This window comes from Juglans regia, chromosome 6, assembly GCF_001411555.2.
Source record: "Juglans regia cultivar Chandler chromosome 6, Walnut 2.0, whole genome shotgun sequence".
NCBI lineage: Eukaryota > Viridiplantae > Streptophyta > Magnoliopsida > Fagales > Juglandaceae > Juglans > Juglans regia.
This window is the reverse complement of record NC_049906.1, coordinates 36,755,019-36,778,606: the sequence shown is the minus strand read 5'-3', so window position 1 is coordinate 36,778,606 and position 23,588 is coordinate 36,755,019. Positions and strand designations below refer to the sequence as shown.

The 23,588-nt window shown below is 34.1% G+C and overlaps 3 protein-coding genes across 4 annotated transcripts; 1 reads left to right on the top strand and 2 right to left on the bottom strand.

Moving 5' to 3' along the window:
• Positions 1-6,337: 6,337 nt before the first annotated feature.
• Positions 6,338-11,041, top strand: LOC109012904 (two-component response regulator ARR12-like). The gene is made up of 6 exons (XM_018994800.2): positions 6,338-6,893; positions 7,405-7,557; positions 7,640-8,044; positions 8,135-8,211; positions 8,692-9,963; positions 10,789-11,041. The coding sequence occupies exons 1-6, from the start codon at positions 6,746-6,748 to the stop codon at positions 10,858-10,860; spliced, it is 2,127 nt and encodes a 708-aa protein (XP_018850345.1). The 5' UTR covers positions 6,338-6,745; the 3' UTR covers positions 10,861-11,041.
• Positions 11,042-11,676: 635 nt separating this feature from the next.
• Positions 11,677-17,148, bottom strand: LOC109012905 (calmodulin-binding protein 60 E-like). Of its 2 annotated transcripts, XM_018994803.2 has the most exons (8): positions 16,676-17,148; positions 16,454-16,566; positions 15,785-15,860; positions 15,393-15,451; positions 14,432-14,922; positions 13,713-13,873; positions 13,386-13,589; positions 11,677-12,804 (listed from the first exon to the last, which is right to left on the bottom strand). In XM_018994803.2, the coding sequence occupies exons 2-8, from the start codon at positions 16,564-16,566 to the stop codon at positions 12,085-12,087; spliced, it is 1,824 nt and encodes a 607-aa protein (XP_018850348.1). In that variant the 5' UTR covers positions 16,676-17,148; the 3' UTR covers positions 11,677-12,084. The 2 variants fall into 2 exon arrangements, with proteins under 2 accessions (XP_018850348.1, XP_035546728.1); XM_035690835.1 differs by lacking the exons at positions 15,785-15,860; positions 16,676-17,148 and having other exon boundaries at positions 16,454-16,528.
• Positions 17,149-17,981: 833 nt separating this feature from the next.
• On the bottom strand, positions 17,982-21,518 carry LOC109012908. The gene is made up of 3 exons (XM_018994806.2): positions 21,171-21,518; positions 19,349-19,372; positions 17,982-18,528 (listed from the first exon to the last, which is right to left on the bottom strand). Exons 1-3 carry the CDS (start codon positions 21,364-21,366, stop codon positions 18,227-18,229), a joined length of 522 nt encoding a protein of 173 aa, XP_018850351.1. The 5' UTR covers positions 21,367-21,518; the 3' UTR covers positions 17,982-18,226.
• Positions 21,519-23,588: the final 2,070 nt, after the last annotated feature.

Here is a 23,588-nt window from a genome sequence, read left to right as displayed (position 1 = left end):
GATCTTTTCACTTGCTGAACTGCACACTTGGACTAAAAAAATACACTATTTATTCTTTTCTTTTCCATGCTGTATTTATCTTGATTCAGGTACGTTAATTCATAGAGAAATTTTAGTTGCAGTCGTGACTATACAAGCGCCGTGCAATCACTTTGAAATAATTAAATAAATAAAAACGGGACTCACATAAAAAGAAAATTAATTTTTTAATAGTAGATCTCACTCTTTTTCAAAGTGACTGCACGGTGCTTGTGCATTTTACGACTATATGTAGCATTACTCTAATTTATATTATTGTTTGAGTCACACAATTCAAGCTTTCCATTGCTTTTTAGCTTCTTTTTCAAAAGCTATAGCATTATTTTTGCACATGTTTAAAAAATGCTGCAATGTTTGGACTGAGATACATGAAGTGATTAAGGCCACCTAATGGCTAATGCAATTGTTACACTGGTTTACCTACTGACCCTTGAGATCGGATTGATTTATATGCTTTTATATTTAGCTTTCAAGTGTAATGTAATCTAATCATAATTAAGTGTTGTTATTCATTCTAGGTTTTGTTTTCGATGCACATGATTTATACGTCGAAACTTTTATCGATTTGGGGCGAAAAAATTAAAGGATATGGCTTTGGACACAAATGTAATTAACACAGTTAAAATAGGGTGTTGCTATTCTGCTCTCGCAAATATACCGCTCAAAATTACAGTTAGTGCATTTATATTTTTTTTAATATTAAAAAACACAAATACAAATACACTAGCGGTAACTTTGAGCGGTACCCGGAAGGATTGAAATTTATCTCTATCTACACAACCTCACCTTTGCATGAAAAATCAACATACAAGAGACTCGAAAAACAACCACATTTCAATAGAATGGAATATGTAATTGTGTGTGTTTTAACCGTTGTTTTTATATCCCAACAACTTGTGAAAAGCTGTCGTCTTATTACTGCATACATAATTTGGGTTTGTAGAATAATGGGATGCAGCAAGAGCTGAAAGTGAAGGCCCATCATTCGAAGATCGTTTCTCCCCTTACACCTTTCTTTTGGTCCATTTCTTTCGGTTAAGTTTGTTCATGTGCTGGGCCAAGCTTGGGTTTCAAATTTCTTTTTCTTTTTTTTTATTTATTTGCAATTTAATTATTCTTAAAAACATATGGATAAAAAGTTAAAAACATCATATGTTTTATATTTTTATATTTAATAAATATATAAACATTTCCGAGAGAGGAAAGGGAAAAGTTGGATTTTTTTTTAATTTGTATTGGCACTAAGTGTCCAGGAACAGTCTTCTAACTAATCCCAAGGGTGCACAAGTTATCGACAAGAAGTTTTCAGAAAGTGCACATCAAATAATTCAAGAGAAAAAAATTTTAGTTCGATGGCTCCTAGACTTGCATCCAATGAGATTTGAACCTTAGACCTGGGGGAGCATATCCCCAAACACAAGACATTTACCATTTGAACCAACCCCTAGGGGTTAAGTTGAGTTTCATGGCAGAAAGGGGGCAAACCAATATTTTGGATAAAAATGGAATGGGTAGGACATGAAAGCTTTATATTCATACACTACACTTATTTTTATTTTATTTTTTTGTTTTATTATTCTTAAACTAATTGAATTCGTATACTCATCATCCATACACCACATTTGGTAAGAAAAATAAAATTATGTATGATGTGAGGTATGTGAGATTTTTCTTCTTTTATTCATTAGCATTTATCGTTTGCAAATCGAGCCTCTAATAAAATCAGGAAAAAAATGTTATTTAAAAGTCATTGTGGATAAAAAAAACCTAACAAAACACTTACATGACATGATTTGATTGAAAAATAAATTATAAAATTTAAATCTTACAAATCAAAGTTTTATCATTTAAATGATGTGGCAAAATAAGGGCTCAACTCCAAATTGCAGATTATCTACCAACTGAGTGTTAAAAAAAGGCTTGCATATATAATTTTTATTTTAGTTCGGGTTTCGTAGTTGAGGATTTTTCTTATAAAGATTAGGGATTTTATATGGCAATTAGGAGACATACTAATCTCACATGTGACATGAATAAGATGAGTAGAAAAGGGACCTTTTTATGGGATCACAATGTCCCACATGTTGTATCAATTGAAACCCGACTGAGCTGGCTGCCAATTTTTATTAGTTGTCAAGGAAGAAAAAGTGTTAACCAATTGCAATGCAACCTAGTTTCACACGTGAATTTGTGTCTAATTTCCTTTGGATTTGTGTACCAGAAGGTTTTCAACCACCATAAGAAGACTTCCTCAAGGTCTTGCTGTTGCATTTTTTGTGTACATTTTTTTTTTTAAAAGTCTTTCTATGACTATCTATACTATATACATAATACATCATATGTTCTTTTCTTACTATTGCTAATATAAGCATAAAATTGTTGATATGATCTACACAACTTTGCCCAAAAGATTTTTTTTAAAGCAATACTCGACTCTTATTTTTCTTCGCGTTGTCTGTTATGATCTATACAATTTTGTCTAAATGGACTAAGAGCATTGGCAATGGATAAGTCCAAATTTTAATTGAAACTTGAGGTTAAAATCTTTGAAGAGGTTAATTCATATTGAACTAATCATTATAAAGTCAAAATAATAATATAATATTATATATTTCAATAATTTTTTTAATTTTTTTTTTATATTTTACAAATACACTTTATATTAATTAATAATTTAATTTTTATTGTCCAAACAAATTATTTAATGCAATAACCACCTCACTCTCTCATGTCTTGTTTTCTTTCTTTCGGTGATGAAATTTTGTTTGTTCTGTTCTACTAAGAATTGGATTTTTTTTTGTACTATTTTCAAACAGTTTTCGTGCTGCCAGAAGAGAGGAAGAGAAATAGAAGAAAGGGAGAGAGAGACGCGGTGAGGGAGAAAAGTGAGAATACTTTTTAATAAAATATTCTTTTAACTCGTGAATATTAACTCACCAAATATGACTTTGGTTTTATCATTTACTGTAGCTCATAACTTAACTTGAAGTGATTTGTTAGACTAATATAGCTAATTTTGAGAAAATTTAGTCAAAATTTAGACTTGACAGGTATTTGGTTAGTCCAATACCAATATTCTAATAAATTGATTTTAAATTTTATATTTACAAATCAAATTTTATCATGTAAATAATGTGGATAATATATTTTACATACCAACTTTCAAATAGAAAAACTCTTGTTATACTTTGAATAATACTACCCGCTATCTTTTTTTATCATCTTATAAAATAATATTAAATAATTAAAAATTATTTATTATATTTTATTTATGAAATTATTATTTAATTAGATATCATTTATATCTATTAACAAGAAGAAGAAGAAGAAAAAAAAAAAAAAAAAAGGTGTTTGTGGGGGTCGTCCCAAGTCCCAACTGGATAGGTCGATATCAATGATATCATGGTACCAACTGACGCTGCATTTGATCAGAAAAAAGGCTGCATTTTATGACTTTCTGAGGTCCGGAATCTCAATTTGTGTATTATATATATATATAGGTTGGGAGTTGTGGCCAGCCAATCAGATTTAGAAACGTGGTAACATCTCATGGTCATCATCTTCCTTCATAAACAACTTCACATGACAATGATACTTTTGGCAACTTTTTAGTTATGGGGATCTGACCTAATTCCAGAGAAAGAGCAGAGAGTTGTGGAAGTAATTCCTCAAATCCCCCTAATTCCGGAACAGTTTTTGGTTAATTATGCTGTTATTTACACCTAATATATAGCAAATAATCATGATAATTTTCCCATCACAAACTTAGCAAGTAATTATGAATCAAGATTCTTTTGTGTTTATGGGTCTATCTATGCATCTAAATCCTAAAATTTTGGTTCAATTTCTTTAAGGGATTGTTTGGATTTGCAAGTCATCTCAGCTTATTTCAGCTCATCTCAATTCATCTCATTACTATTCAGCAACTTTAACTCATAAATCTCACTACTATTCACAACTCATCTCATTACTATTCACAATCCATCTCAACTCATCTCAACTCATCTCAAGTCATCTCAAGCCATCACACTTGCATCCACCATTAATAAAGGCCAATGAAAAAAATATATATATATTTGAAGTGTCACAAGATCACGGGATAAAAATAAAATGATATTTACAGTTGTAGCGTGTGCAAGTGTCGCATAATTTCTTTGAAGAAAATGAGTAAATTCGGGACCTACATGAAAAAAATTAATTTTTTAATAATAAATTTTATTATTTTTCAAAACGATTGTACGACGTTTATATATTTTACGACACTAAATAGTGTTCTTAGTATAAGTTATAAAAAGGTAGTTGCTACCAGCTTGCCATACAAGGAATATTCGAGACTCAACTTTGGAGTTCCATGAGAATCATTTTATTCTATAAATTAATTATATGATGGCATTAAAGGAACCTAACATGAAAGCTTAGCTAACTTGACAAGTTAGAACCACATCACCCAATTTTATTTTTTTTTTAAGAAAAAAAGAAAAACTAAAAGAATATGAACTTATACATCATTCATGGTTTGCTTGTACCCTATCATAATAGAACCTTATTCCTTTTTAAAAAAAAATTAAAATGAAGTAAAAACATGAAGACCTCATTCTGAATATCTCTCATGAAATAGAGACTAATATCATTAAGCCTTTCGATGTATTGGAATGATCGCACATTTGTGATTGAGAGATGAAGTCACTTTCTTTGATGCATTCCAAAAATATACGATGGATAAATCATGCATGTTTGCATGAATATGTATATTGGATAATGGATGAATGAATCATGAACATAATTTTTTTTATTAAAATTTCGACTAATTCTAGAATGCATAGAAGGTAAAAAAAAATTTCATAAGTACACTTCGGATAATTTAAGAGAAAATTCATCGAGTCTGATAAGATTTCGAAATTGTTTACATCTAAAAGAATTCAAACATTAGATTTTGATGAAGCATACCATCAAAATCAAGACCTTTACCGCTTGAACTAACTCGTAGGAGTTCATGCAGATGGACATAAATCTCAAAACCTTATGGATAGCTGCAACCAAACTATAGTCTATATCATCCACCAGCAACTTATGAAGATAAATCTTATAACCTTATGTTTATGGCCACCAATTTAAATAAAAAAAAACCAATAATATTCCTCAGAAATAAACTAAAAAAAATAGGGAAAAAAGATGGAACAAAACCAACATGACAATTATTTAAGAAGGTCTCTCCTCCAGTCACGGGTCCCCAACACCTAATAGGAAAGAAAATAAAAATTATATGAGCTGTAAATATACTTCCAGAAATGGGAAATTCGAAAATCATTAGCATTTAAGGCTTAAAATGAATGTTTTATGGTATTAATTAATGATTTGGAATTAAATATTTATGAACCTTAATGACCATTATATTCATACACCCGTACAATTTCCTGACAATATATATATATATACTTATAATGGGTATGATTAAATCATTGCTTAAATGAAATTTAGCAATGGAGGGACCCATGGAATTAACATAGCAAGTACAATTCACTGGAGATAAAAGGGTTCTTCTTCTTCCTTTTTTCCTTTCTTCTTGTTTTATTAATTTTTTTTTTAATTTTTAAATTTACTTAAAGAAATGAAAGGCTTTATAATTTGTGTTCTTATGATTTATCTTGCAGTCAAATTACTTTTAATATTTATTATTGAGAAGTGTTATAATTTTATGTAATATATTAGATCTATTTTATAATAAAAATAATTTTACGATCTAACGTAACAGATCAAATTATGTTATTTTATATAAATATTTTTACGAGATGTTTTTATAACTAAACTATTTTTATTTGTTATTACTCTATGTGATTAACCATCATTGGATGGAAAGATAGATGGAGGGGAATGATCAATTTCATGCCTACACATAAAAAAAGTTTAGTTATTGAAAAATATAAGAAAAATGGATTTTATAATTAAGCAGAGTAATTTTATGATAACTGAATATTCCACATTGATATAATATATATATATATATATATATATATCTTATGTTTAGTTATTAAAAGAGAAATGGTAGGGTCTATCAAGCTGTTGTGGACGTCAGACCTATATTATCAAGCCCTAGAAGTCTTCCACTTCCGTATATAGACCAGAGAAAGAAAGACTGAGACAGAGGGAGAGAGACACAGAGTTTACCAAAAAATAATTTATGTGAGAGAGATAGAGAGAGGGTTTCAAAGAGGGAGATAGAGACAAAAGGAGCTCAATGACAACAATATTAATGTACAAAATTAAATAATAAAAAAACAAAAGGCTTTTCTGTTCTGTTGGAAAGGAAAAGCTAGAGACAAAATACACAGAAGAGAGAACAATTCTACCAGAAGGAAGGGGGAGAGAGAGAGTCTTTCGCTAAAATACTGAAAAGATGTCTGTTTTGTTGGGTTGAATCCCTTCACCCTGTTCTGGCCATCACCATCATTATGCATCTCGTACAGCCTTAACTTACTCTCCATTCCCATCTCTCTCTCTCTCTCTCTCTCTCTCCACTTTCTCAGAATCTCAGTTGCTCCTTTGGACCCCTCTTTCTGCGAGTCTCTTGCTCATGTCTTTATCTTCTGGGTTTGGTGAAAAAGGCACGGAAACTTGAGTCCCAGCATTCAAAGTTGACACTTTGCTCTGTGATCTCTGTTTGGTGCTCTGTTTCTCATCTGGGTCCATCTGGAGTTGTTGATTCACGATGACTGTGGAGGACCATAAAGGTGGTTTGGCGGGTGAAGATGTAGCACGGGACCGTTTTCCGTTGGGTATGCGTGTTCTGGCTGTGGATGACGACCCAATTTGCCTCAAATTGTTGGACACCCTGCTTCGTAAATGCCAGTATCAGGGTCTGTTCCCTTTCTCTTTTAATTGTTTTCAGTCTTTAGGGAGTTGTGTTTGATTTTATGAGCATTCGGATGGTTTTTGAATTCATATTGGTTTTCCGGTTTTTCAAAAGTTATCTGTTTTGTGAGGTATTGCCTGTAGTTTGTTGAACCGTGTCCATTTAGGTGTTGTGTGAATCAAGTTTTGAATGTTTTTGTTAATCTGAAGAGTGATTCCATACTACAATTCATGTTCTACTGAACGTTTTAGACATCGTTTTTAATGGGATTTCACCTCTCCCCTTGAGTATTTTGGTATAATTCTGAAATTCTTTGATTTTAGTGGGCCGTTACGTACTGTTAGATACTCTTGCCGTTATGCAGATTATGTTGTGGATTATGGGTTACATATAAATTCTTCAAAAAAAAAAATTTTGCGCTTACAAATTCTTCATGTTTGATTGTGGCATTTGAGTTTCGAATTTCACATTCGTTTCAAATTTGGCTTATTAGATGTGTTTTCTGGTTTATGCAGTTACAACAACTAACCAGGCGGTAATGGCTCTGAAAATGTTGAGGGAGAACAAAGATAAGTTTGACCTTGTTATCAGCGATGTGAATATGCCGGACATGGATGGTTTTAAGCTCCTTGAGCTTGTGGGGCTTGAAATGGACCTACCTGTCATTAGTAAGCTTGAGCTGTGCTTTCTTCTTTAGAATTATGGAATGGGATGTTTAATTGACTTAATAGTCTTTTAATGTCTTTCCAGTGTTGTCAGCCCATAGTGATACCCAGCTTGTGATGAAGGGAGTTACTCATGGTGCATGTGACTATTTGTTGAAGCCTGTTCGAATTGAAGAGCTAAAAAACATATGGCAACATGTAATTCGAAGAAAGAAATTTGACTCCAAGGACCAAAACAAGTCCCTGAATGAAGACAGGGCTCTTCATGGTACTGAAGACGGTGGACGGGGGTTCATATCGACAGGTAATGCAGATCAGGATGACAGACTCAGTAGGAAGCGGAAGGAACAAAATGAAGACGAGGAAGAAGATGATGAAGAAAATGAACACGAGAATGACGATGCTTCAAACCAGAAGAAGCCTCGGGTAGTTTGGTCAGTAGAGCTGCACAGAAAGTTTGTTGCAGCTGTGAATCAATTGGGACTTGAAAGTGAGTCTCTGCTACAAAGAAGTGAAAAGTTGTAATTGTTGCTTATGGATTTTCATTCCTGATTCCTTTTCAATTTTTCTTCTAATGCAGAGGCTGTTCCTAAGAAAATTCTTGACCTGATGAATGTAGAAGGACTTACAAGGGAAAATGTGGCAAGCCATCTGCAGGCATAAATCTTTCCTTTTTTCTTCTTTGCCTTTAGAAATAAATATATCCTTATGCCATTGTACCTAGAGTTGTTGAATTAGAAAGTTTTTGGACCCATGAAAATAACATGCATTTGGGTTAGATGGAATAATATTGTTTGTAATTTGAAGGCCATTACTATTATCGAAGTTTGGCATGAAGTACTTGGAAACAATTGAAGAATAAATCTGAAAGGTAAATTATTTCTTGTTACATATATATATGTTTATTTGAGTTATTTGTGAAGTTTTTTTTATAGAATTAGGATCCCACAAAAATTCTTAGTATTGAAAAACTACCTATGTAAATCAAGAATAGGAGTCATTTTAGACTTCTTTAAGTAGTACAACTAATTGGCGGGTTAGGAGATAATGTTTACATTTGAATTTATTAATTGAGAGGATTCTTTACTTTATTGTAGATAGGGTCCTTTAAGCTTACTGTCTCATCTTATGCTGCAGAAATATAGACTCTACCTGAAAAGAATCAACAGTGTGGCAGCACAGCAAGCTAGTATGGTAGCTGCCTTGGGGGGTAAAGATTCCTCTTACTTGCGAATGGGTTCACTAGATGGATTTGGGGAGTTTCGCTCATTGGCTGGATCAGGAAGGCTCTCAAGCTCAGCTTTATCATCATATACACCAGGTGGTATGTTTGGTAGACTAAACTCCCCTGCTGGTTTGACACTTCGTGGAATTACTTCTTCTGGACTTGTACAACCGACTGGTCAAAACTTGAGCAGCTCCATCAATACTCTTGGGAAGTTCCAGTCAGCTCTCTTGCCTTCAAACCAAAGTGCAAGTTTATTTCAAGGGATTCCTACATCATTAGAGCTCAACCAGTTGCAACAGAACAAGTGCACTACGCGGATCAGAGATTTCAATCCCATTAAGGATTCAAGAGGTTTCACTGTCACTACTAGCTTCTCTGACTCAAGAGTGAATGTTGGCAGTTCACCCAGTTTATTGCCCGGTCTCTCAAGCAATTCTTTGGTGTTACAAGGGAATCCACATCAAGCGCACAATGGAGGAGCATTTGGAAGTCAATCTTCACTTGGAGCGGCTTCACTGACTGCAGATGCTTTTGAGAATTGCAGTGGTGGCTCTTCTAATTTTTTGGTTCATAATCAAAGTAATGAAAGCTGGCAGGGTACAGTTCATTCATCCAGATTTTCATCGAATGCTTTGCCATTGAACGAGCCTTTTAATCATGATCAATTGCCTTCTAATAACTTGAGTAAATCTTCTACCAGCCCTCATATTGGTAACAGTTCAATTGATTTCCCTTCAACAAGTGCTGTCTTAGCCCCTCTAGAGGACTCAAGAGGAGATGTTCAATGCCATGAAGGCGTGATTGGTAATGTCGTCCACAGTATGAATTACCCATCAAATCAAAACTGGGAAGAACAAAAACCGGATTACAACCATAACTTGAATCATACCGTCAGTGCCTTAAATTCTCTGGTTCCTGCCAATGGTATAGTGAATCCTTTGAGCCAGAGTTTGGACCAAAATACTGCAATCTGCAGCAAGAGTTTTGATGTGTCTTTGATTTCCCAATTACATGATGGTGCTCTGTCCATTGATCAAAACAGTGAGGTTGAGAGATATGCTCTAGGCACAAAGATGACGCCCAATGAGGACTACCTCTTCGAGCAAACAAGGTCACTGGATGGTTTCACTCAAAACAGTTTTGGTTCTTTGGATGATATAATGAATACATTGATGAAACGGGTATGATAAATTTCATGCTTTTTCTGCTGCTGATTCATTTCTTCTATGTGCTCATTTCTTTGTTCAAATCATAATTTTAGACGGGGTCAGATAATCAGATTTAGTGAATCGCAGAAACTAAGATTCTGGTTAAGTTATAATCCTTGTTTCAATAGTGATTGACATGAAACGTCTCACGTGCCTTCTACTGAGACATACAAGAATGTCTTCTGCTTCCTTATTTGGTGGGCCATTGCATATATTAGTTGGAAAGTTGCAGCAAGACTTGTCAACAAAACTTTACATGTGTGGGAATTAGTTTGAGTTTCAAACTTATTCTGTTCTTAGTAATGATTCCTAAGTCATTGTTGCACAGAAGTAATCTTATGAAGGTATCAGCTCTAGATGTGTGATCAAATAAAGCTGCCTATTTGGGCAGCATGTGAGCAAGTTATAAGAAGTATCTGAGTATTTCTGAAAAAATAGGGGTCCTTGGAAATCATTCATATCATCAAAGCACACCTGACAACTTGCTAATCAATCCTCTTCATTCATATAATCGAAGTGAGCCTCATTGGTTTTTGTACAGTACCCTTGATCTTTACAAAATATTTTTTACTTCTGTTTGTGTCCTACCAGTTTTATGTTTTCTGCATCTTCAGCTCCATTAAAACATGAAAATACCATTTGCAAATGCAAAGAGGTATCTGATTTCCAGTTACTACAAATTAGATCATTCTAGTTTATTGCACCATGAATCTCTTTTGCGTCCATGTATTTCTAATTTAACTTTGGCTTCAATTCCTGTTGATCATTTTGTGATAAGATCATGTGCACCTGATACAGGAACAGAATCAGACGATGCTGTGTGATGGGGAATTCGCATCTGATGCTTACTCTCTTGGGTCGTGTATGTGAGAGTTCTGTTTTTTAAGATAATTGAAGGGCATGGGCATCAACGTCATAAATTTACTCCTCTTGGAGGAGCTTGTATCATCATTATGTATTTTCTTCATCTTTTTTCTATTTATTATTCTCTTTGCTACCAACTATTATTTTCTGGTTACAATTGCTAATATCAAACCTTTTTCTTAATTAACTCTTTTGACTTATCTTCTTCTTGTTGATGGAACGATGGCATCCTGCTTGTTGTAGACGTGCCCCATGTGAAGGTTTAAAACTTGAGAAATGTTTTAGCCACAAATGAGTTTCACAAAAGCAAACTCACAAACTTAGAGTATTGATGTGATATATCAAATTGTAAAGTTACTTTTATTGTAAAGTAGATTTAATGTATCACATGAAATTACATCAGTTTGTGAGTTTACTTTTTGTAGCTGTAACACTGCTCTTAAAATTATATTTATTAAATAAAAATATACTAAATGTAACTAAGTTAGCATACCTTTAGTATCTTACACTAAATAGAACCTTTAAATACTGACGGTGTCAACATCTTGATCTCCAAAATTTGGTTGAGCACATCCCTCTACTCTCTTCTTTTATTTTTCATTTGAGTAATGGAAAATCTTGCAAACTTTGTTTAAATAGAGAGAGAGAGAGAGAGAAGCAAGAGATTATTAACAGTTTCAATCATTATGCAAAATCTATTGCAATTCAATGTTTGGCAAAATCTCATGACAACACTCGTTTGCCGCCATATGCTTTCAGGATTAAAGGTAACCCCGGATAAGCATATGCAAAGAGGATATGTGCCTGTCTTCAAAAGCATAATAGAGAATAAAAGATTATTATTATTGAGAAACGCTATATCGTGAATAAGTTTGGAGAAAAAGAATAATGATATTACAAACAGATGAAAGGAAATAAGTTGTGGTAATTCATAGGAGAAGGAAAATAAACAAAGAGAAAGGTGCTGCTTGGAACAAGTAAATAGAGGTAAACACATCGAGCAAACTTGATGTATGACTCTTCTTTCTCCTCTCTTTACAGGTATATCTTCGGTTTCAAGAAAGAGTAAGAAGGAAAAGTGAAATCATTTGTAGCCCTTCAATCTTAATGCAAATAAATTCCGTCCTTTCATTTCTTTATGTGTCTTCTGGACAATTAGAAGGAATTTCAAGGCACTGAGTTATATTCTCTCACTGGAACCTGAGATGACATCAGATCCAAGTATTTAACTCAATCTATCTCAGTAAGCTGAGCTCTCCTTTCTGCAGCTCTCTTCCTCACGAATATCCCCCACCTTAAAGCGGCTTTAAGTTTAAGCCATCCAACAACAGCTTTCCCTGAGCTCCGGCCATGCTCATGCCTAGATGTCCCATCCATCTGAGGCGCATATTCTACACTGTAAGAGAAACAAGCCTCATCGGGATGACCAAAACCAACCCCCATTCCAACATCGACGCCCATACTATATGTCTTTAGCAGCCTCTGCATGTCATCACTCTCCAACATCTCCGAACTCCTAAGGCGGATTTCCTCAGCAAAAACATCTTCTGATCCGTGTTCATTCCTTGGTTGAGACCAATCTCCTGAAAAATATGAACCACCAACTGCAGGAGTTCCAGCTGACATACAATCTATGTTGCCTGGTAATACTGCTTGTTTATTTAATGTCATAACTGGTGTTTGAATAGACCTCACAAATGGAAATTCAATCAACTGAGGGACTGATTGGTTGTTATAGTGACTTTGTGTGCTCAATTCAGAGCTATATTGCTGCCTGTTCTGAAGAGTTGTTATAGTCTGATCTGTGGCATAGTTGTGGTCAGCTATTGGTGCAGGTGAGGCTCTTATCTCCTTCTTAGTACTGGCGAGGGAGTTCAGGACTTTGCTATCATATTCCGCAACTTGATGCCAATTCTCGTATGCTCTCTTCACCAGAGTATCCACTGAAATCTGTATGAAGTTGTAAATACATGGGCTGATTTACTTGATGAGACAGTATAAAAAATGCTTATTAAACTAGAATGATAGATGTTTTAATCGGAGTACAAAATCATTCAGTCTCTAAAGAGGATTTGGAGCGAATTCTGTGAAAAAATGTTTGAGAAAACCGAGCATAGAAGCACAGAACAGCCAAGCCGCTGTCGTTCCATTTATGTAATCCCTCATGCCAGAGGAGCCAAAAATATTGATTATCACCATACAACAATATATAATCATTACTTCACAAATTTTCGGAATCCCAAATAATAAATATACAAATTGACCTTCAGATGCTGTTCAATGCTTCCTGTGACCTTGGCTCATTCTATTTGTTAATTGTTAGTTAAATACCCAAGTAAGATCGTATTTAATTACTTAGTGGTTTTAGTTTTTGTACTTCTGTCGAACTTTGTATTTTTTGTGTACAATAATGTAACGAAGAACATGTGATAAATTAAATCTGGATAAATTAATAGATAACTAACGTTGATTAACTTCTTTTTTTGATGAATAGGGGCGTTGATTAACATTCCTGAAAAAACAAGTCCTACCTTTTGACTGTGGGAAAGCGACTCCAGAGGGAGGAACTGCCCATCCGTTATAAGGCCTCTGAGCTCATAAATATTGTCGAACACAACGCCAGTGCTGCGGATTTCATCAGTGTAGTAAATGTAAAGCTTCCCACCCAAGACACAAGTCTTTGCATGCTCCACTGTATTCTCCCACATCCTGTTGGACATTCCACTTCCAAGGATCTATATTGTGAACGACGCCATGAGAAACAGAAAATGAAGAAAAACCAAACTCAAAGAAAGAATGAGCATTGGAAAAGGAAAGAGAAATGTGTTTATGGTATTGAAAACGAGATAAATCCTTACACTTCTTAGTCTCTGTGGATCCTTGACAAGAAGGCGGAGGAAATCTTCAACAGTAACAATTTCAGCCTTGATTAACTTTTTGTGCAGTGCTCCATCCTTTGCTATTCTATCCAATCTCCAAACTTCGTCATGCAAAGCAGGAGGGTAATGCTTCTTGTATACTGAATTACAAAAGAAATCATTTGCTTTAAATAAGTTTTGCACGAATTTCATGAAAGAAACAGACATTTCTGAATTCACTCAGAACCTAAATATATGCATAGCCATAGAACTAGCAACAGAAAACTGGTACTAAAATATGAGAGCTCTCAGAACTTTACAAAAAAAAGTTGTATAAGAAAATTTCTGCAGAAGATCTGACTTCTTTACTTTTAACTGTTTGTAATCAAGTTGTCCTATAGTAATCCTCATTTAAAATTGAAAATATAAGGTGAGGTCGCTCTCTCCCTACTGCAATTAATAGACATTACCAACCATCATCTGCCAGATCATACCATAGCACGGCTCCTTCCCTACGACATCACCAAAGAGAGAGCAGTTGGGAAATTCAACTGTTTCTCATTTAAATGAAGTTCTTCATGATAGTTGGTTTTGTATATGATAGAAACCAACATATTCTTAGATAAAGGAATCACTCAACCCTCGATCCTGACTGGCATAAAATGCAAAATGTTCCATCTAGGCTGAAGTAGGCTAGTAGCAACAGTTTAAAAACTTACATTCACCCCTATGATCTTTCACCGCAAAAGCCTCTGTTTTAGCCTCAAGAATTTGAATTCCCTCACAATATCCAGGGGCAACCTTAATGCCAAGCCTAAACTTCCTGCTCCTTATCCAGCTAGAATTGTCAGTGAAAGTAAGATCTCCGAGAGTTCCTATGCCTTCCTTGAGGATCACCTGTGTATCCCCAGTTAGAAGTGGTCTTTTCCCTTCACGTTCCTTTACTTCATGGATTTCAAACTGCTCTTTGGTCCAAGCCTCATCAGCCTCCTCATTGAAATCTCCTTCAAGCACCACAACGTTCAGTTTCGCTACTGATTCCAGCCCAGTTTGCACAACACTGCCTGTATTCAGGTCTAGCAAGACAACGTGGATGGCTGCTCCTTGCTCTCCCTCAACCTTTCCACCTGTGAATAGGTGAGGTGGCATTCTTGTTTTGAAATGAAGTTGCAGGTTTTTTCCACATGGACCTTGTATTCTTGGTGGAGACCTACCATTGGGAAAGACAATCATTCAGTTTATAATTGGTTGATATAATCATTCGGACAAAGTCACATGAAAAACTTCTACGTCACAATGTTATCTATTCTTCTCTTTGTCTAGCAGTTCATATATGCCATGCATAAACTTAAATTACAAGTTGCAGTCGTGAATTCTTCATTAACTTAATCCGCAAATAATTATCAAGGAACCATCTGAATGTCAAACATATAGGTTTGAACATCTTATCTCCCACTAGGATTACAACTATCATATCTTGGATAAGTTATACAAACTTTTATTTCATAAGCTTGCCTCAGCACTCATGAGTCATGAGGAAGATCACAAAGAGGTCAATGAAACACAGGAAGTTGAGTGTATGTCTGGCTTTGCTTCTGTAATTAACCTTTAGCAGGCTCATTAAAGTGACTTCAGTTGATTCTCTAACTATTATCATTAAATTTTAATGCTGGAACTCACCTTCCAGCCAGTGGAGAAGGTCCTAGTTTTGTCAAAGCACGCTCCACTTCTTCACTGACCTGTATTTATGAAAATAGCAGAATTAATGAGAAACCTCAACATAGTTGGGCCAAAGTGGAAGTATTGATGCCTAAGAAAAGCTATAGACATAATTCACGATGGCCTATACTTGTGAATGTACAATCCATGGAAGAATGTTATCGATTTAATGTGGTATATTTCTTGATCAGTTGTGGATGCTGTAAAATGAGCAAGTAAAAGAGCAGCAACTGCTTTCTGTTCTTATGATTTGCCATTTCAAGGGGCTAAATAGTAAAGAAACATGCACGATATGAACAATTTGATGCTGGTTCCCGTCCATTAGGTGATTGATTGATAACTTTATGACTCACAATTTTGCGGAGAAGAGGCTCCAAAGATGAGCAAAGTCTTTGCAAACTATCTACCTTCACAGCTTCCACAATTACACTGTACATAAAGCTGAACTTTTTAGAAATGGACTCAAGAAAACTGAAGTTGAATACTTATACGCATAACATCAAACCAAAACATTGTAATGAAAACAGAAACAGCATTAGGTGGAGATATTGAACTATGATGTTGATCAAATTCCAGAAATTTAAGGAGGTTGAGACGCAAAATCAAATCCTTTAGAAAATACTTGCGAGTTGACAAAAATAAGTCTGGAACATATCATTAACATCTAGAGCACAAAAATAAGTTGACAATTTACAAGGTGGTAGTCTCCAATATCTTCTTCCGACACCATCCCCTGCTATCTCATCTCTCATTAGATTTATTGACCGCATCAAAGAGACAAGGACTAGTCTAGCACTTAACCTTCCTTTTCTTGTTAAATACCAAATTTCAGTTCTCAATGCAATTTTGGATTTCAATCCCCCAATCATGTCACAATTTCCTTAACTTCTCATGCAAAACCAAATCCACAAAACCTTAAAAATGTCCGTAGGCACAACTATACAACTATTCAATAATCAAAGTAAGAATACATATGGACAAAAAAGTAACGTATTCAATGAAAACAATTCTACAAAACAAACCTCGCCAAAGCCGGCAACTTTGGCTTCTTCGCTCCATGAACATGCTCGTCATCATCCTCCACACCCTGCTCAAGCCCTCTCTTCTCCACTCTATTACTCCTTGAACTTTCCATCTAATCTGACAATATACTTGTATTAAAACTTTCCAAATCGAGAAACCCAATAGACTGTCACCCAAAATCCGTATATACTCCGAGAAGCTTCACGGAAACAACACTATACCTCGGATATCAGACCCAAAAAACAAAAGGCTTCTCTTTTGACAAATTTGGATCTGGGTAGTATTTGATAGATCTGTTGAATCAGTCTCAAGATAGATCTAAATAATTCTTTTTATTCTAATATTAAATTTAAGGAATATATATTTTTAATTTGTATATGCCTCGGTGATGACTGTATGGAAGTATAAAATATTAAAAATGAAACCACAGCTGTGTTGGGTGTGCTGTTGTCGCGTAAGTGCACGAACTTTGCAGGTTGAAGCCGCGTTTTTTGGTGCCGTTCTTTTTTATTTTTCGACAATTCAACTGTAGGGATCTCGATTCTCTTTACTAGACCGGTTTTCCTATCAAGAAAGTCAACTGCAGTTGAGCCGACAAAAACGACCCAACGTATCTTATTTAATAAGTCGGTGTCTGAAAGAATACTCGAAGCTTGTTTGGATAGCGGGAAAATGTATCATGGGACTTGTTTCACAGTCCGTTCTCAGTAGCTTATGTACAGCAACAACAGTCTGGCTACCAGTCTCACTTTAATAGATCATGCATTGATATTTGAGATAGCTATAAATTCCAAGGGTGGCGTAGTCAGAAATTAATTGGAACTTGGACACTAGTTGCATGTAACTATAGTTATCTTCTCGAACTCACCATCCTTCTCGGATGGCACGGCCAGTTTGGCAACGCGCTGGGATCAGAAAATTAGTAGAGGATTTGGGAACCGATACGCTTATGGGTTCAGATTACCACTGATTATGGTGTAGCAATTTACAACGTGCAACCTTAATCCCCAAAAGGCATTTTACTTGATTGTGTCAAAAGTTATAACCCTCACACACACAGAGAGAGAGAGAGAGAGAGAGAGTATTTTAATACATATAGAAACCCCAAATGGGTCATGAGCCATGTGCAGTGTTGCTTTGGAGATGATGATAGGAACTACACAAATCTAGACCATCTTTTTTCGGGAGAGGGTTAAAAGATGACAACCTGGACCACCACTCCACACTTATGTTACAATCTTCAACCACATGTTTATGCTTGAGTAGTTTTGACTTTTGAGATCCATAAGTCATCTAACATTCAAACTTCAATTTCTCAAACTATATTATAATCCAAGTACTTTTTTTTTTTTTCACCTCCCTGAGCCGGAAGCCAAAGTTGGTTAATTTAGTTAAATATAAGCCGAAATGAAATGCATACCAGAAGCAAAATATGAAAATGCCGTCCTGACCAGAAAGGATATGCTTGAAACGACTAACGAGTAATATATATATATATATATATATATATATATATATATAACCAAATCATCAGAATATGATTGTATTAGTGAATGGTAGAACTGAGAAAACCTTTACATTGTCATTTATAACTTAAAGACTAATGCACACATGACATATAAGGCCAGTGCAACAACTACAAGGGGAGAGAGAGAGGAATTCTGCTTCCACAAAATGACAACTCAGGCACTTTTCTTTCCTGCCTGTATAAATAAACCGAGGGTGGAACAATTGCTTGGTCAGAGAAAAAATATATCACGTCCAGCAGTCAATTATTCCACGTCCCAACCCATTTTACGGGCGCGTCGCTCCCACAATGAAGTCACCTTTCTTTCCTTGATCAGCAATGCCTCAGCCCGCTCTCTGGCCTCCTCACAGGTTTCAGTGGCAGCATTGCATTTTTCTGCCTCTCTCTGGTACTGGGAAGCCACCCTTTTAGCTTCAGCAAAGGTAATGTTCATATGATGAGCATGCTCCTGAGCAACAGCCTCTTGCAGCTTCAACTCCTCTGTCAGAAGGTCAACAAATTGCTTCTCCATCTCCTGCTTGAGGTCTGGGTCATTACTTCCACAATCTGTTCATAAGCATGACTAACATTAGATTCATAGGATAAAAAAAATAACTAGAAAGATAACCAGGTCTGCAAGCAATGCAAAGGAAGAGTTCAGGCCTTTAGAAAGGTAAAAGAAGGACCGACTTGGCGGCTAAGAACATCACGAGGAAACCTTTGAGTGTTCCTAGTGCAAAGGTTATAAAAATTAGGCCCCTGTTGGGGCCAACAACTACATCTACTGAAAGGATTCTCTCGACTTTTAATTTGGAAGATGGCATGACAGAAGCTATGGTATAATATAATAAGCTGTTCATATTTTCAACTTCTTTTATTGTAACATCAAGAAGAATCTACTGCAAGAAGGACCTATGGATATAAAAATCCCAGACAAAAGAGCCATTTGGCGAAGAGCCAAATGAAAATACTAAGGTTGGAGCTCCATAGTAGGCAAAATTAACTTTACACAAACATCGAAGTTAATAAGAAATAAAAACAAACATAAGAGAAAAAAAACATGATTTTTGTAGTATATCCACATTTTTAATCTAGAAATGCAACCTAAGCTGTGGATGGACAGTATAGATGACATGGTATGCACAGTCCAAAGCATAAGCACAAGAAGTCAAGGAAATCACATAAATGGACAGCTCGCATCACCCTTTTCACGAAAGAAAGCAGAGAATGAAAGATAAAAGATAGAATTCAATTCGTATAAAATATTCCTTATAAATATTACATAGACGTATCAGGAATTTCTTCACCAAATTAACAGATCTCAGATAAATTTAATGTATTACACAGGAGTTTCTTCACAAATTGACTCAGAAAGATGAAATCTAACCTGTGATGGACAGATTGACCAACCCTGCAAAAGAATTCAAAGCACAGAGATGAACGATGTTAGGACACATGCAAAAATCATTTCCCGAATACTACAAAGAAGGCTGTAACGAAAAGAAAAACAACAGAAAAGACAAAGAAATCGATAGTAAAAATCCCAGATCTGCATGCGATTTTGGCAGCCAAATTAGTTTGTGCAAATCCTGGAATAAGAAGGCTGCAGGCAGCTAAATAAAAAATAACAGGATCAAAATTTGATTTTTTTTTCAGCCAACCCTTCAGTTCATTATCATAAATGGTTGGACTGCAATAGGCAGATTGCCATTTGATATAACCTTAACATTCAGAAAAGTAGCCAGTAAAATCTTTCATTATTTTAACATCAAAGACAGATAACAATGATGACGCATCTTACCAAACTATAAAGAGGACTGAATACAAATCACAGCCAAATGCATACAGAGACATTGAATCATTGAAGTTATACAATCACATAAGCGCTTGGCATCTATGTGAAATATTTCGGAAGTTCAACATCCAATGTCCTAATCAATCATAAGAAAGCACCTAGGTAGGACCCCATTTGGGTGAGACCAGAACTGGGTAATGACCCTATTCATAATAAAAAAACAGACCAATGCCAGAATTTTGAAGGAAGTGAAATGATGAGACAATAGACGTTGAACCCAATACCTAATAACATTATTTTAGCAGTGCAAGTGTACAAGTGGATAACATTATCTATCGAATGCTATAACATAATAGTTCAGGAAAATACTGATTGACACAAATTAGTTAACAAAACATGAATGCTAAACTCGTATGGAGCTAAGACTTGAAACATGGGTTTAAGCCACCAGCAGCAAGAGGGCTTAGGCTTCTTAATCAAGGCAATAAAACTGAGTACACAATCAATTGTAAATTCAAATTTAGAAAGGACTTCATGGAACCTGGCTGATGATCATTTACACATAAGATGTGATATAAAGTTGTATTTTCAAGGCAATAACCATTAAAAGGTTGTGAGAGGTGTAAGACTGTAAGTAGAGCAAATAAGATCAGAAAAGGCCAGATCTTAATGATTATCCTATGGTTATAATGGCATGTAGATGAGATAAAGATGAAATTCGGAACAAACAACAGAACAGATCTCTCAAACACAAACTGAGTTCCATCCAATTGCCACATAAAACACCAGAAACTGAAGTAGGTTACCTTTAACTTCAACAAGCTTAAGATACCCAGAATAGACAAAAAGCAATCGGAAACAAGAATCCAAAATTTGAACTTACAATAAATGAAAATCACAAATGGAAAATATTAAGTTCCTAGTTAATTGCGATTAAAATGCAACAAAAGAATACAGAATTACACCTTTGAACCTGTACTTGTATTCATACTTCGAAAACTATTCTAAAAAGAAAGCCCAGAATCCAAAATTATCAATAGACCTCAAATCAACGAATTGGCAGCACCCCTCGATCTCAAGTGTTTCAGCACATAATGAAACAGAAGAAGAAAACAAAATCAAATCTGAATTGGGTTTAACTTTCTCAACCTAATCGAATATCAAACAAAGAGATAGCTCCAAAACTAAAATCAGCAACGACAATAGAAGCAATACATGGGTACTGCTTAATTGTCATTTCAAACAATACATAGTCAATCAAAAACAGATTTATACAGCATCCCACGGGGAAAAACACAATAATTTCGTTCCAATCAATATACAGTCAATCAAAAATCTGTTTTTACGGCATCCCACAGGCAAAAACACCAAGGCCATTTTTTTAAGGCAAGACCCAGAGAGAGAGAATTTATACCAGGGGCAATCTTGAGAAGGGACAGAGGAGGAGGGCAATCACAGATGCAAGGAGGACAAGAGGCTGTGGTACCCCCCAGCCTCACAGTCTTTTTGAACCTCCAATACAGAGCCGGCCCACACACTCCCAGAGCTGATACCACTGCAAAAACCACCAAACACCACCTCAAGAAGCATGCCCCAGATCGCCTCGACATCTCTCTCTCTCTCTCTCTCTCTGCGTGAGACTGTGCGAGAGAGTGAGATCCAAAGCACAAATTGGTTTTATGAAAGTGAACTAGTTTTCATGTATTTAACTACGCTGTTCCATGTTTTCGAAGAAGTTAGATGTTACCACTCCAGAACGACGCTCAGAGAGTCAATTTATAGTCACATACCTTTATTCAGTCAAATCAGTTTTTATTACAAAATCTCGTGAGGTAACCACCCAGTGGTCCAAAATCGAAGCACTGTAAATGAATCCGAGTGTTGATAGTTGGTCCTAATCGTCCGGTTTAATTCCAATTGAATTTGACTCGTAAAACAAAAAAAACAAATCGCTCGTAAAACTAAATACTCATTCGATTAATAAATAATACATATGTAATAAAATTTGTCTCGGGCGTAGTTTGTTTTGAAAAAATATCTCATCTCATCACATCTCATCTCATCATTATAATTTTTTTAATTTTTAATACAAAATAAAATAAACAATTCAACTTTTTTATATCTTAAAATAAAAATAATATTAAAAAAGATACTCTAACAATATTTTATTCAACTTTTTAACTTTAATCTCATCTCATATCTGAAAACAAACGAGACCTATTAAAACTCGTTAATATCTATTCATTTATGCTTGAGATGACATGTTAATTCGACTCAATTAAAATTTATTTATATATTAATAAATATATACATCTATGTATATATATATATATTAATTAATAATATAAACATAGCATTATATAACTTAATTATTTATATCTATATATTAAATATATTTTATAGTTATATTTTATAATTTGTACAATAATTAATCGATAAGATTTAATATTTGTACATGAAAATCAAAAATAGATATCTTCTATCATGTCATAGTGTATGTATTAATAATTTTTGTAGGTATATGATATATTATCATTATAGATAAATATCAACTAGTTAGATATTAATTATTTATAAATTTTTAAAATATTATAATTCAATAGTGATTATAATTATTAGTTGTACAAATTTAATATTATATTTTTTATTTATCTTATTTATTAATTATTAAATCTTATTCAAAAAAATAAACAATCAAAGCCGAGTTCAAATTGAGAATTTAACTTATCGAATCGAGTTCGAACAAAAAATAAATACAAATTTTGAATTCGAATATTTTGAATCGAGCCAAACTCAACAACTCAAAAACCAGCTCGGTTCGATTAGAGTTCTAACTCGAAGCTTCTCTGTTCTCACACCTCTCATGGTTACTTTTGGGTAATGAGAATATCTTAAAAGTATTGAGAATGCTTGTGAATAATTATGAGTAGAGATTGAAGTGGGTTTGTGGGTCCCATTAAGAGTATTTTGAGTTGTTTAGATTTATGAAATATGTTGAACTGTTGAATTTTAAATAGATAATTGAAAAAGTTATGGGTCCAACAATGATTATTTTTTTTAATGATGATTTTATTTATATATAATAGAGATAAATATTATAGTGATTTTATTTTTTATTTATATATAATAGTGATAAATATTATAGTGTTTTTATTTTTTATTTATATTTAATAGTGATAAATATTATAGTAATTTTATTTTTTATTTATATATAATAGTGATAAATATTATAGTGATTTTATTTTTTATTTATATATAATAGTGATAAATATTATAGTGATTATTTATTTATTTATATATAATAGTGATAAATATTATAGTGATTTTATTTTTTATTTATATATAATAGTGATAAATATTATAGTGATTTTATTTTTTTATTTATATATAATAGTGATAAATATTATAGTGATTTTTGAAAAGACTTTTGTACAAAGATGATTCACTATTTTTGACATGTGGAATATTTTTATCCGTACAAAAATATTTAGAAAGTATTGAGATATCTTCGCTACTCAAAATGTAGTCATATCACTTTTTAAATTTACTTTTATAAATTCATTTGTGGCCTCAATGGGCAGAAAAGCAACACTAAACATCACTGGAAAAGGCTAAAAAAGTGAGAGAGAATTAGGTCTAGACAGTATATTGAGATGAGATGAAAGTTGAATAAAATATTGTTAAAATATTATTTTTATTTTAAAATTTAAAAAATTTAATTATTTATTATATTTTATTTAAAAGTTTGAAAAAATTATAATAATTAGATTAAATAAAATGAGATAATTTCACTATTCAAACCCGGCTTTAGGCTACAATTGAAAATACAGCC